The sequence below is a fragment of the Argiope bruennichi genome, chromosome 1 (assembly GCF_947563725.1).
Source record: "Argiope bruennichi chromosome 1, qqArgBrue1.1, whole genome shotgun sequence".
Classification (NCBI taxonomy): Eukaryota; Metazoa; Arthropoda; class Arachnida; order Araneae; family Araneidae; genus Argiope; species Argiope bruennichi.
This window is the reverse complement of record NC_079151.1, coordinates 13,820,676-13,834,795: the sequence shown is the minus strand read 5'-3', so window position 1 is coordinate 13,834,795 and position 14,120 is coordinate 13,820,676. Positions and strand designations below refer to the sequence as shown.

At 28.8% G+C, this 14,120-nt stretch overlaps 1 protein-coding gene across 5 annotated transcripts in view; it reads right to left on the bottom strand.

The window, feature by feature from the left end:
- Positions 1–14,120, bottom strand: part of LOC129962642 (tight junction protein ZO-1-like) — a 136,287-nt gene that overhangs the window by 25,763 nt on the left and 96,404 nt on the right. For all 5 annotated transcript variants that reach the window (XM_056076533.1, XM_056076525.1, XM_056076516.1 and 2 more), the window contains 7 exons: positions 9,694–9,741; positions 6,448–6,572; positions 5,466–5,568; positions 5,222–5,309; positions 3,290–3,393; positions 1,944–2,091; positions 282–342 (listed from right to left, as the gene is read on the bottom strand). In XM_056076533.1, coding sequence (XP_055932508.1) covers positions 282–342; positions 1,944–2,091; positions 3,290–3,393; positions 5,222–5,309; positions 5,466–5,568; positions 6,448–6,572; positions 9,694–9,741 — 677 coding nt within the window. The remainder of the gene's footprint in view (positions 1–281; positions 343–1,943; positions 2,092–3,289; positions 3,394–5,221; positions 5,310–5,465; positions 5,569–6,447; positions 6,573–9,693; positions 9,742–14,120) is intronic.

The window sequence follows — 14,120 nt, the reverse complement described above, 5'->3', positions numbered from 1 at the left end:
AAATTAAAATGCACAACTTTCTATTAGTATGTTAAAAAAATTTTAAGTAAAAATTTTAATTTTGCATTTTGTTCTTCCACCTAAACACCTTATCTTACAACATCAGAAAATGCAAATAATTAGTTTAATTTTGGCAAATATACTCACATTTAAAATGGCAATGAATAAAATGGAATAAACTTCAAGGCTAAAATCTATACATCAATTATATTTTAATATTTTACATGATGTTTAGCTAAAAAGGGGCATTAGAAAATCCAATGGAGCCCTTCCATTCTTACCTAGTAAGGTTATTTTTTTCATCTGCTCTATCCAGTGCAGGGGAAGGCATCTTAGTATCACCTAAAGGAAAGGATGAAAATAAGAATAACATTAGATCTTAATATAACAGAATTTATATCCCATTAAACTATTAATGAATTAACTTTGCAAATTAAAATACATATATAGTTTCAGAAAATAATAATTGTAACAGTTTAGTGACATTTGATAGTATCAATTGATGTCAATCATATTAAAAATGACATATTTTTCAGTCAATCTTTCTGCTTTTAATAAAATATTGATAATAATTTTGCAGATAAAAACTTTTTGTTTGCTTAAATTATGATTATATAACAAATTTCTTTTGTTATATAAGATATCATTGCATTTTTGAATAAAAATATTTATATGCATGTGAATATATACACTGATAGATGATCAATTCATTGATGGATTTGGTTTAAAAGTTGATAATGATCTATACATTAGATGCTAAAACTGTGTGCCTAATGTTACCAACATTGCTTTTGGCATTTTGTTTTTCATGTACACTTGCATTCGAACAGGTAGGAAAAAAACTTTATATTAATAGATTTAATTCAAATTTTGATAGAAATCTGTTAGTTTGATGATAAGGTAACATACCATACTTCATCCAACAAGCTCACATTCTTTTTATAGTTTGTTTGTAAACAGATACAGATTGCAAAACTTAGTTTTTTGGAAATTTGAATCATGGAGATAGGGCAAAATTTCAAGTTTGAATTTTCTAATGATTATAATTCTTTCTCTTTGAATACTTAGCATGAAAGTTTTTAGCATTAATTCATTTTTGATATCTTGGGCAAGAGTAACAAGCAATGGCTTATAAGTAATTTTACAGCAGTATTAGCATTTTGGTTTACTTATATTTTTGGATGTTTTGAACCATTCAGTATATGAACTTTTGAAAGTTCATAATGAATTACATACAATTTTTAAATAATTTAGTAGTGCTAATTTACTAAACGATGTCAAAATATAACTAACAAATATTTAACCAAAAAAAAAAAGTGTAGAAAACAACACAACAACTTGCTGAAGTTACTGCTAAAATTGAGGTAATGTTTCTGTGGTTTTACATAATTACATAAAATTATCCCTAAAAAAAAATTTTCCTCTTCGCTAAACAAGAAAAAGGAGGTGAAAGAAAATCAGGTAAATAAATGTAAGAAGTGTACTTTGTCCTTATCAGTATTTCCCAAAAGTAAGATAAAAAAAAATGTTTTCACAGACTGCCATATTTATTAAGACCCTTTCAAGGATGAAAGATCAGGCATCACAAAGAAAATGCAGTCATATAATCAAGCAGATCTGGCATAGGTCTGTACTGTGGTAAAATTTTATTTTTTTCCTCAGAAAGAAAAATAAACGAAAAATAAGCAATTATAATGTCCTTATATAAGAATAATTAAAAATAAGCAGTTTTAAAGGACTTTTTATGTCACTATATACCTGTGGAATAAACATTATTTGAAAATTAACAACAGGAATTTTAAAAAAAATTAATGTCAAAAAATATAAATTAGAACAAAAATTAATTAGTTTGAATAATTAATTCAATTTTTTATCAATAGTACCATATTAAAACATTAAATATTATAAAAAGTTACAAATGAAACAAAAGATAAAATTCATACCATTGCTTGAAATATTTTGTCCATTTTGATTAGTCTCTGGCAGTTGATTTGTATCTCGTTTTAAAACAAGTTGCAATTTTTCTTTTGTATTTTCAATAATTTTTTTGGCTTCTTTTAAAGTCATACTGTCTGTGCTATTACTGTTAATCTATAAAAAGACAAGTAAATTCAAATCATTGATTTATATTCAAAGAACTAAAAATGCTATAATACTATAAGTATTATATATTATAAATTAATATATAATAAATAAATTAATTAAATTAATTATTCAGCCAACTTCTAAAAAAAGCTTTCATTTTTTAGCGATACATATGATTTTAAAAAATGGGTCAAACACTGAAAACAATATAATAATTATCTAAATCGAAATTTTTTATAACCAAACCCACTTGATCTGTTTATTTAAAGGACCTTGCATAAAAATATCTTTGAAAATAGATCAGAATATGTAAAAAGTTAGACTATATCAAATGAAAAAATCTAAATTGTTTTGTTAGAATTTTTTTTTTTTTTTGTATTCCATACATATTATGATAAAATGAGGAAAGTGAAGCATTATCTGATTAATCATTTTAATCTTTTTTAAGCACAGACGAACTTAAAAAGATTATTTAACTGTACAATTTGATTTTCTTGATAATTTCATATCATACTACATCTAAAATTATTATAATTATAAATACTTAATCTTATATATGTCTGTGTAATATAATTATTATATATGTCTGTCTTTGACGAAACATATACGATGTTCTACAGCAATTTTCCTTCTTTGTGAATTAATGAAATAATCCAATTTTTATCTGTAATCACAATTTCTTTTTAAAAGCCATGATGAACACAACACAAAGAATTGAGCAAAATGGCAGAAACCAAGAAAAAGAGAGCATGAGAAATTATTTTAAACTTATATTGTATTAGAAAGGAAACCATTGATGAAGTATTTTGATGACTGTGGGAAAATAATAGCCCACACAATTTAGAAAAATTTACAGAGAAATCAGTGCTTGAGTGATAAGGAAATTATTTTTAGAGTATATATTAATTAGGAATTACTACATATATAAAGAAATAATAAAATTTCAGAAATATGAGAATGTACAGAACAAATAAACACACTACAACAGTTTCATGAAATTCTGATTTAAAATGAAATGTTGAAAATGTTTTTTTTTAAAGGAAAGAAATTATTTATTGGTATGAAATATTACTATCCCATTAATAGAAATATTTTAAAAAATTAATCTCTGTATACCATTAGTAGTTAAATTCAAGTAAATGACAACATTTGCCATTTTATTAATCTGCAAGTAAATATTTGGCCCTCTCTTGGATCAGCATACCTTTAATATTATATCTCCTTCTTGAATAGTTCCATCTTTTTCTATACTTGACTGATTTGTGATTTCTTTTACATATATTCTACAACCCAAGACAATACCAAAGCCTATGTTAAAAATAAGACAAAATTAATAAACAGATTCATTAATAATTTAAAATTTTCTAATTTAACAAGTAAGCAGAATAAAAAGACTTAAAAAAATATTTAATAAAAATCTAATGATCTAATCACTGATTTTAAAATTAATGAAATATTATCACATGCAAAAATAAAAGAAATTAAAACAAAATCATTTCGAAATCCTACAAAAGTACAAGCGTTTTACAAAAGAAATCAGTGAAAAAGAATAGTTTATATTAATAAAACCCAAAAATGACCAAGAAAACTTTCTTTTTGGGGGAGGGGTGATTGCTTGGTTAGGTTTATGAGTGGTTATTATGACTTTCAATCTCCTTTTCATAAATATTTCTCAAAATATTTAAAGCATAAAAATGTATGTTTTAATGTGTTCCTCATTTATAAACATCATACTACTTCACTTTTTCCCTTTCCATTTATAATTATTATTTATTATTGTTCTACTTCTCTTTACTTTCTCTCTTATTCATTACATGAAGTTACATATAAATAATGCTGCTAGTATAATTTTCAATTGTTTTTCCTATATAAGAAGCCAGGTTAGTAAATTCTGACATTGGGCCAAATTATTTTAGAATTTTCCTAAAACAAAAATTTTATGATATATCATTTTAATACATTTTATATCAAATATCACATTTTTACATTTGAACCTGAAATCTGATTTCAAATTGCTAAAAGTTAACACCAAACAGTAGAGCAGGATGGCATGAATTTAAAGCCTGATAAAAATTGGGAAAATACTAAAAACAATATGTATCAATTTTTTATGAATCATTAAAAAAACTGAAATGGAAATATTTTAAAACAGAAGTAGCATAAAATTTAAATCTTTGATATACAATAAAATCATTTGAAAATGGAATTAAACTAACCAGTACATAATGCAAAATTTCTTTAATTCAACTTTCTCCCAAATGATCTACTATCTGTAGAGTTGTTGAAATTAAATATTGAACATTGAGTGCTCAAAATGGTAAAGACAGTTTATTGATGTGAGTGCAACTACATTTTAAAATATTGTTTTATATGCAAGATTTAACATCAGAATGCAATCCCCTACGATTTTTGTTGTTATTTGCTTTCATTAATTGACACAAATTTAATGCTAGATTTAGTGACTAGAAAAAGCAATAGAATTTTACATGAATAAATACAGCATCTGACAACTTCAATGCAATTTTTAGAAGTGTTTGTCCCCAAAGCTCTTATTGATAGTCATGGCAAAGGCAATTTGTAGTAGGAACTGTCATCTGATCATTTGAAATGGTATGGTTGGGTCTACTGAGACAAGATTCATTTGTAGCTTTAAAAGTTTTTCCAGAATTAATTAAATGATCAGTGATTATGCATTCATAGAGATAAGTAACAACCATTTTTGTTCCAGTTATTAAGTCTGTTGATAACTGGATATTAACAAACATTAGCTTTAAATTAAAGATCAAATGACAATCATGTTTTTCTTAAAAAGATTAAACGTATTAGGAAAAATGAATATTTAAACTTTTAAAAAATTATATTTTAAAAGTATTAACAATCAAGCAATATAATAAATAGATAAATATGACACAAATTTCACAAGATATATGTCACAACACATGTCATCAAGATGCATTTATCATCTTTATCAATGTTGTCACATAATACTATAATAAACAAATGCAAGATATATCATGTATTCCCAAACTAAATTAATGTGATGCTTGATGAGCACACACTTTACATGAGCATGATTATTAACATTACAATAACATATCAGTAGGCATAAGAAGAACAGCAGTGTACTTGTACTCACTATCTTTCTTTTTGCTCTTTGTAAGAGTAACTTTCACTGATGAGGGATGTGAGGAAACATTTGTAGAATTTATTTTACGTTTTATGACCTGAAACAAAATAATTTTTCAGTTGATGGAAAATTAGATAGTAAATTAACTAACTGAAATTAAATTTTTTTTCTTTGGTGTGTTTCATAATGCAGGAGTCTCTTTTTTTAAATCCTACTATATTAAATATACAAATCAACAGTATTTATTTCTTACCAGATTCACTGAATTGCCACATTCTCTGAGCACTTGCACTGCTCTTGTGTAATCAACATTTTCGAGAGAAATTCCATTGGCACTGACTAGTCTGTCACCGATTCTAAAAAAATTCGAATAATAGATCAGAACATCATTAAATTAATTAGGAATTAAAAGAATAAAACCTTATACTCGTATCCTCTAGTATAATTTTCCCCAACATGCAATCAAAGCAAACTGGTTCAAGTTTAGAATTTTTCAAATTAAAGTTTGAAATTTCAAATTTTTAACTTAAAATTTAAATTAAATTAGAATTTTAAATTTTCAAATAAAATTTAAAATTAATTAGTTATGAAATTACTTAACAACGGATGGCACTTTAAAAAATTACATTGAAAATTATTAAAAAGATGGACTATTTAGATTTAAGATCCTTTTTAAAGATGCAGATTTGTCTTTTAACTTTTTAAAAAAGCAGTTAAAATTCTTTCCCTTTAAGGCTTTTTAACAAGCTGGGAGAATTTACAGTAACTCCAAAATCAGAATGCAAATAGCAAAGGGAATGTTGGTTCTTCCCTCGACTATATCGTGCACTTCCACCGTATTCTTTGTTTCAATCGACTGAGAAAAATAAGTCTAAAGCACAAATTCTATTTTTGAATACTATTAACGAGATGCCAGAGATTAATCGTCAAAAAAAAAAAAAAAAAAACTCGCCATACGACGGATTAAATTCAAGTCAAAGGTTATATTTCGTAAGTATTGTACACCAATGCCATACAAGGCGTTCTTTGGGGTAACATCTTTATTACAGAGAAACGAGAAAGTTCTGGGGGCATTACTTCAGAAGATTGTTAACATATAATACAGCATCTGCGAGATTAAGATAAGTTTCCTTCAATGCCATTGGGAGTTTCAATGTATAAAGTAAAAATCTACCATTCTAATTTGTCTATAATGTTTTATAATTCAGTTTAGGATAGCAAACGAAAAGACTTACAGAAGCTTTCCCTCGGCGGGTCCAGCTTTGAGCACATCCGAAATGGTGATGGCCGGGTCACCATTGGAAAACTGCGCGTTGTCCTTCCCGCCACTGACCGCTACACCGAAGCCATAGCCAGACACCTGCGGCAAAACAAAACTCAACTTAGAAATATTTTTTTTATACAATTAAACAGGTAATATCGAACCGTGTGTTGTGACGTTATAACATAGCACGCTAATTAACTGAGTGTTGATGTAGACTAAAACATTTTTGTTGTTGTTATTTAATTGTAATCCTATATTGATCCGAAAGTTATCATTCGGTTTGAAATGCACAGAAGTTGTATACACAAAGCATAATATTAACCGTTTTGAACAATGATCGTAACTATATTTCGGGGTGGCACATTACCAGATATTTAAAGCCGGAATTTATATTAGTTGGACTTCGGTATTTTTTCAGCATTCATTTGTCAATGTAAAGTTTAAATTAAAGCTTTAATTTACGGAATTAATTTCAGATAGTAAAAAACTTATTAAAAGACAAACAAAATTTTTAGTCAACATTATAAGATAAGCTTCGATATATTGCGGTATTTAAAACTGATTAATTAAAAAAAAACATTTAATTGACTGATACTATTATATAAAAACATTTCGATTTATGCATTGATTTATCTTTCAATGTTTTTTTTTATTTACTGGTGTGTTTTTTAAAATATCTTTTACTCTGTTTTATGACCCCCATATTTATAAATTTAAAATAATTAGAAAAACCAAGCCCAAGCCTCTTAGCCTCAACCACTTTTGTGATTCTGATTAGTACTGTAAGAATAAAAGTCACAACAGAGTCCCCAACTCTAATCACTGTACTGATTTCGCCATTTTTTATCACATGTAAATTCTTATTCTATTCATGATCCCTATATATATCAGTGGTCACCTTCTCCCTGCACAATGTCCTAATAGTTTTATTAATTAAATCAGTGAATATAAAATTGTACATACGCTATCTTAGAAAATAATAACAAAAAAACAAGGGAGGGGGGCGAAAACGTGAACAAAATAAAAGAATTTATTTGCAGAAATGCATTAAAAAATCGAATTCCAAACTGCAGGGAAAATCATTTCATTATTTAACTCTTGAAAAAATGAGTTAGATTTTAATACCAAACTTAATTCTTCTCAATTCTTAAATATTTTTCGCAACCTTAAAAAAATTATTTAAAGCAACTTTCTGAAAAAACTGAAAACAATTATTTCTTCTCGAATAAATGCAGCTAAAATGCGTGTATCCCATATCAGGGAAAGGAGAGGAACTGGTACAGTTTAGTGCTTCTACTTCACTGATTTTAAAATATGAGATGACAACGTAGCAAAACAAATCAAAATTGCTATAACGTAGCAAAATCCTTTATACCTTGGCAGAATTTGAAAGTACTGCTTTAATTATGCTTATATATTAATACTATGGCCATTTTTCATGACGGTACTAAGGCCATAAAGATATTGTTATGACATTAAGCAATAAAAGGCAGCATAAGCCACAGTGTATAATAAATACTAATTAAATGTCTAATTAAATTAATTTTTCATATACATTTCCAAACTTTAAAATAACATATATACATAACATAGAATTAATAAGCAAAGCAGAAATATGATTCTTCTTGAAAAGGGCTTCACAGATTAAAGTTTTATATTTTTTCCCAAATAACTTTCAAACTCTCATGAAAAGAGAGAAATAAATTATTTTCTCGGTGTAAATAAATGTAATGATCAAGAGCTAAAAATAAATAGAATTATTTAAATATAAATGGAAAAAAAAATGAAGAAATTTTCAAGATAAATCTGAGGTGCATAGAAAATTCTAAATTAATCTTTACAGTATGCTTAACATTTCCGAGATCTGATAGGAATTGAGGGATTATGTTGTAACATGCATCAGAGAGATATATATTACAACATAATCCCTATGAGAAGCATAATTCATAATCATGATAGACATCTCATTCAATGAAATTTTACTGACGACTTATCAGTGGTCAATAAAATTTCAAATATATTATGTAAATGTAATTATGTATGTTAATTATTTTTAAACTGGTTTATACTGAATTCCATACAGTATTTCATTCTGTTCTGAATCTATTGAAGGGAAATCCTGCTAAAATTCTTTTATATATATATATATATATAGTAAATGTGGTGACGCTTTATAAGCCAGATAACAGCTGCGAGACATGAGAAATTTCTTTTGTCTAGTGGTCTTGTTACTCGGCTACGAACCCAAAGGTTGCGAGTTCGATCCTCGCCTATCGCCAATAGCAACATTGGTGATTCGATGACGCAAAATACGCAAACCTTCATATAACTGTTGTGGCGCCCTCTACCAGAAATAAATAAGTGAAAAAAAAAAAGCTGATAAAAAATCAGCCAATAAATTAAAAAAAAAAAAAGAAGCTGATAAATAATCAGCCAACAAAAAAAAAATGAAGCTGATAAATAATCAGCCAATAAATAAATGAAGCTGATAAAAAATCAGCCAATAAATAAATGAAGATGATAAATAATCAGCCAATAAAAAAAAAAATGGATAAGACGCTACAGCCAATATATCACCACTAATATCAGCAAAAACAGGACAAAAAATCGTTCGTCTCACCTCCGACGCACTGAAGGGGGAGTAATGTGGTGACGCTTTATAAGCCAGATAACAGCTACGAGACATGAGAAATTTCTTTTGTCTAGTGGTCTTGTTACTCGGCTACGAACCCAAAGGTTGCGAGTTCGATCCTCGCCTATCGCCAATAGCAACATATATACTTTTTTATACGAAACACATAACTTTGAAAAATAATCTATTATATGTCTTGAAATAATTTAAGAAGAGATTCTCCGATTCAATACATATCAGTCTCATGCATGATTAAATGATGGATCTTTTTTGAAGAAGTGTTAAGAGCTCAAATAACAATTTATTAAACATAACCAGTGAACCAGCAAAATAAATTTCTGCTTGGAATTTGTGAAAGATAAATCACAGCATTATTAAGTGAACTAAACAATCTTGCCAATTTTATTTGCCTTCCATGTTATATTTTAAACTTAGGGAATTATTACTAAGTGAACTTATGAAGAAAATGTATTATAAAAAAGCCTCAGACATCTTAAAACTCGTTCTGAAAAGCTGAAAGCCGGCTAAAATTCTAATTCCTAGACCTACGCACGCGGTGTGGGCCATAGGCGAAAGTATACTTACTCTGGACAAGGTCACAGTGTGGTATTCCCAAACCGCACGCTCCGCTCCCTGCAAAACACAAAAAAAAACCATGAAATTAATTGCAAACATCTACTAAAACATTATCTATAAAAAATACAAAAATAACACTGGAAAATTTAATAATTCTAATAGATCGAGAACAATGTTTGTTTATCATACTATGCAAATTCAGTTTCCAGATCCATGCCATCAAATTATAAAGACATTGCTTTCACAAAGCTATGATTTCCAATCTAGGGAAAGCTTTGTAAACAGCTGCAGTTCCCTTGCAAAGACACCACCCCAAAAAAGTGCCTTTAATGCGAATCTAGATTATAGAAAAAGAAAATTCTTCTGTATATTTTTTTCTAAATATTATTCAATACATTTTTAATCCTGGACATAAAATGGCGATTTCTTGTTAACTGGGCCTAATTCTGACAAAAAATTATTTGAAGTTTGATAAAAATTAACAGAAAATATCAAATACCTTAGCTAGCAATCCACGAAATAAGTACCTTGATTTGAGTTAAAAAAATTAATTAAATGTTCGCCTTTTTATATCAATATAAATAAGCATATTCCATTGTCACAGTCCAAAATTGAAATTGACTTCTTAAAACAACTAGAAAATAGAGAATTAATATTTATCTATTATAAACAGACAAAGCAATTATCGTTGCATTCGATTTTTGCATCACTTAATTAGTTGATTAAATGAAAATTTAAAAACAAATACAAAAGAAATAAAGTACATTGAAGATTTTCACTAATAAAATATGTAATGGAAAAAATTCAATTTTAATCAAACATTAGTAATATTTAATATCAAGAATATATATATATATATACATATGTTACCATACGTGGCACAGAACCCCCTCCCCTTATTACTTATTGTCGAATGGCAACAGTCAAATGCAAACAAACCATAAACGAATTCTAGACAACTTCACTGACCGTTTTTTACAGCTGACTGATTCAACGCGATCCGTAACTAACTAATGGAGTAGCAAAATAGCACGAGAAATGTTTTGGAAATGATTCTCAGTGTCATCCAAAAAGTACATTCCATCAGAGGGCAGAAGATATAAAAGAAATCAAGAAATAGGCTTCAAACAGTAAATTTAATTGAGCGCAAAAAATAGTCTCAAGCATCTTAAATGGGTCATAGATTTGTTTACGGAAATTGATGTTATATCTTTCAAAACAATTATCTTACAAAACTAGTCTTTATATTATCTTAAAAATTAAAAACTTGTTAGTGATATCAATTTCAAATTCGTAAAATTTCCGCCTTCATTTGAATAACATTTTTAAAATTCAGTTCGATCAACTACATGTTTTTAAATGTTATTATGGAATTCAAACTCATCCATCAAAACATACAATCGCATGTTTTTAACTCTGTAATAGGATTTTCATTTCCGCTTTTATTTCGTAATATATACACTTCTTAATTTGTAGTAAGCTTCATGTTTTGTTGTTGTATGAAATAACAAGATGATTTTTTTTTAAAAAAATGCTTCCATAAATTATTTGGCAATCTAAAAAGTCAATAATTTGGATGAACAAACTGGTAGCCAAAGGCAGCTAGATTTATGAAATACGACAGGATAAGCCTTCTTAGAAATCCCAACAATGTTTTGCTTGCCATAAATCCCAAGGGTTACATCATTCGGAGGTATGCCATTACTATTTTTCGCTGAACTGCGTATGAGCACCACTAATCCATGGAAAAATTCAACGGAGCACGACAAAGGAAAGTCGGTTGGCGAGGAATGCACAGAGAAGGGATTTGGGATGATTTAGTACGCCTCTCCCAGGTGTTCCCTCGCTATTCAAAAGCAACACCCATAACAAAATCCCTCTTCACAAATGCGGTCCTTCCGAGTCAACAAGCATTACCAAAATTTCGCAAGTGCATGCCGACACGTACTGATAGACGGGAGTGCTTTTTAGATAAATGCTCTGTCTATTAAGAGCCAGTTTTTATTTTATTTTAATGGTTTAAAAAATGAGTGTATGAAAGATTGTACGTTATTTAAATTAAAGAGATCGTAGCAGTGAGTGATGATATAAGAAAAGGAGTATTGACTTTTCAGAAACAACAAAACAACAAACGCAGAATTCCCAAAATCTCAAAGCAGCGATTCATTAAAAATAATAAAGTTCTTTCAAATAATTGATATAACAAAGGAGAGATAATCTAATAAAATAATATTTTGAAGGAAAGTATACGCAAAGTAACATTCGTTCCGATGCCTTGAGCCAGTCTCTAGAACAAAGACACAGTTACTTAAATGATTTCCGGACCAAAATGGATTTAATTCCTTTGCGAATTTTTTAATATGTGAATACTACTTCATTTTACATTTATTTCATCTCGTCTTGTCTCTCTCTTTAAATATTATTTGTATAATCCCGAAACTTATTATTGTATTATTCTGTCCAAATTATTGCATTTACGCCACACGTAAAAGTATGTGGCATAGTCACTACAGATCTGAGTAAAGATATGTCATGTATTCATATACTATTTACAAAATAAAAGGGAAAAGAAATCTACAAAAATGAAATAAGTGCCAATGTTCTATCAAGTCAGAATTTAATGAAGCATATTAAAACAACAAAATTCTACATTTGCATAGTGCCTGCAATAAGCTTTAAAATAAATATTATAAATATCAAAATGGATTTATCAACACAAATTAGGCAAATAATAATTGCGCGTTATAAAAGCAACATAGATTACCAATATTTGTTTCCAAGATCATTAAAAAAATTCTCTAGATAACATGCATCAAGTGGAAAAAATGAAAGCAAGCCCATCTATATGCTCCATTCAAAATAACTAGAGTGTAAGTCTTTTGAAAATCCACTTTTCAAGATTAGTTGCCATCTCTGAAAGAAATATGCACACGTAAGCAGTGTAGCTACAGACAGAAGGCAAAAGCAAAAGATACAGAATAACGCTGACGAGGTTATTCATTTGGAAGTTGCACAAGAGCAAACAATGAATATCAAAGATTATACGACATATATTCTAGTGTTGTGAAATACATTACAAATTAGGCGCGGTAGCCAAATCATTAAATCTGATAATGACATAAAAATGCAAAGAAAAATAACTCAGCTTATAGGAAATTGATAAAGAAATAATACAATAGATTTATTTTTGACTCATCGCTTTTAGGGGTCCATTGATCCGCTGGGGATATTAGTTACATTTCAGTTAAATCGCTAACATATCACTCCACATCCATGATTCCCTCAAATTGCCAGATATTAAAGCCAACTATTTTAATTGTTTTACAAATGTTCTGTTCCTTGTACACGAACCTATACAATGAAAACCAGTGTCATGAGATCATAGCACTATTAAAAACGTAAATATGGGGTTTATCTGTCTTCTAAATTTTGTGGTATTACAACTTCACTTTTTTATTCTTCTTGTAAAGTGCACTTAAAGAAAATCCTCTTTTTTTACCTTTCTACAATGGAAGAAAGTCATGCAATTACATATTTGATGAAACAATGAAAACGGTTTAAATTCCACAGCAAAAATGTAATACATTGTTGGAAATTAAGCAAAAATAAATAAAAACATGCCGAAATTTGGGGAAAATTTGCATGGTAATCGAAATGGTATCCTTAAAAAGACATTTTTTCAATTTTTCAAACGGTGTAAAATTCCTTTTTGTGCAATAATATTTTCGAAAATTATCACGAAAAAATGGCAAATTCTTGTCGCCGAAGGCGATTAGTAAAGGAATAAAAAGAAATCCTCAAAACTATTCGTTGGATAGAGCATGAAAAAATAATGATGAGAAATAAAAGCCTCGAGTACGGTTACACCTCTGCTATTTGCCAGCTAACGGTCTCCTATACTAAGATAATTCATCTAATTAGACAAATAAAACATTTTACAAAATTAGTAGCTGAAGCAGATAAAAAAAAAAAAAAAGATAGGAAGACGATTAGTTATCCATAACAAACCGGAATCGAAGCTCATTAGCGAGGTTTTCAATGAAAGAGCGCATACCCTCTAATTAACAGGCACGATGGGAAACCCGAACAAAGAGATGGCGGCACTTAGGCCACTTTTCTCCGGCTGTAACAACAATGCAAATTCCAATCGATCACGCTCTGAGGAACAAGAATGGGATCCGGTGGCGCAATTAGCCCCTCTAAATAGAACAATTATCCCGTTCCGGTAGATGGCGTTTCGGAGAAAGTTCTCCTTGAAACAGATTTAACGATTAACATCGCGTCCCTTCATCTAACTTCTAAAAATGGACACGTCGCTGAAGAAAGCGAAACCTACGAGATGACCACAGAAATTAAGACAGTAAGAAAGGGACTGTTTGCGCAAGGTTTGGGTCAGGGACACCCATTTCACAGAGGCTACCATTCTGTATTTGAAC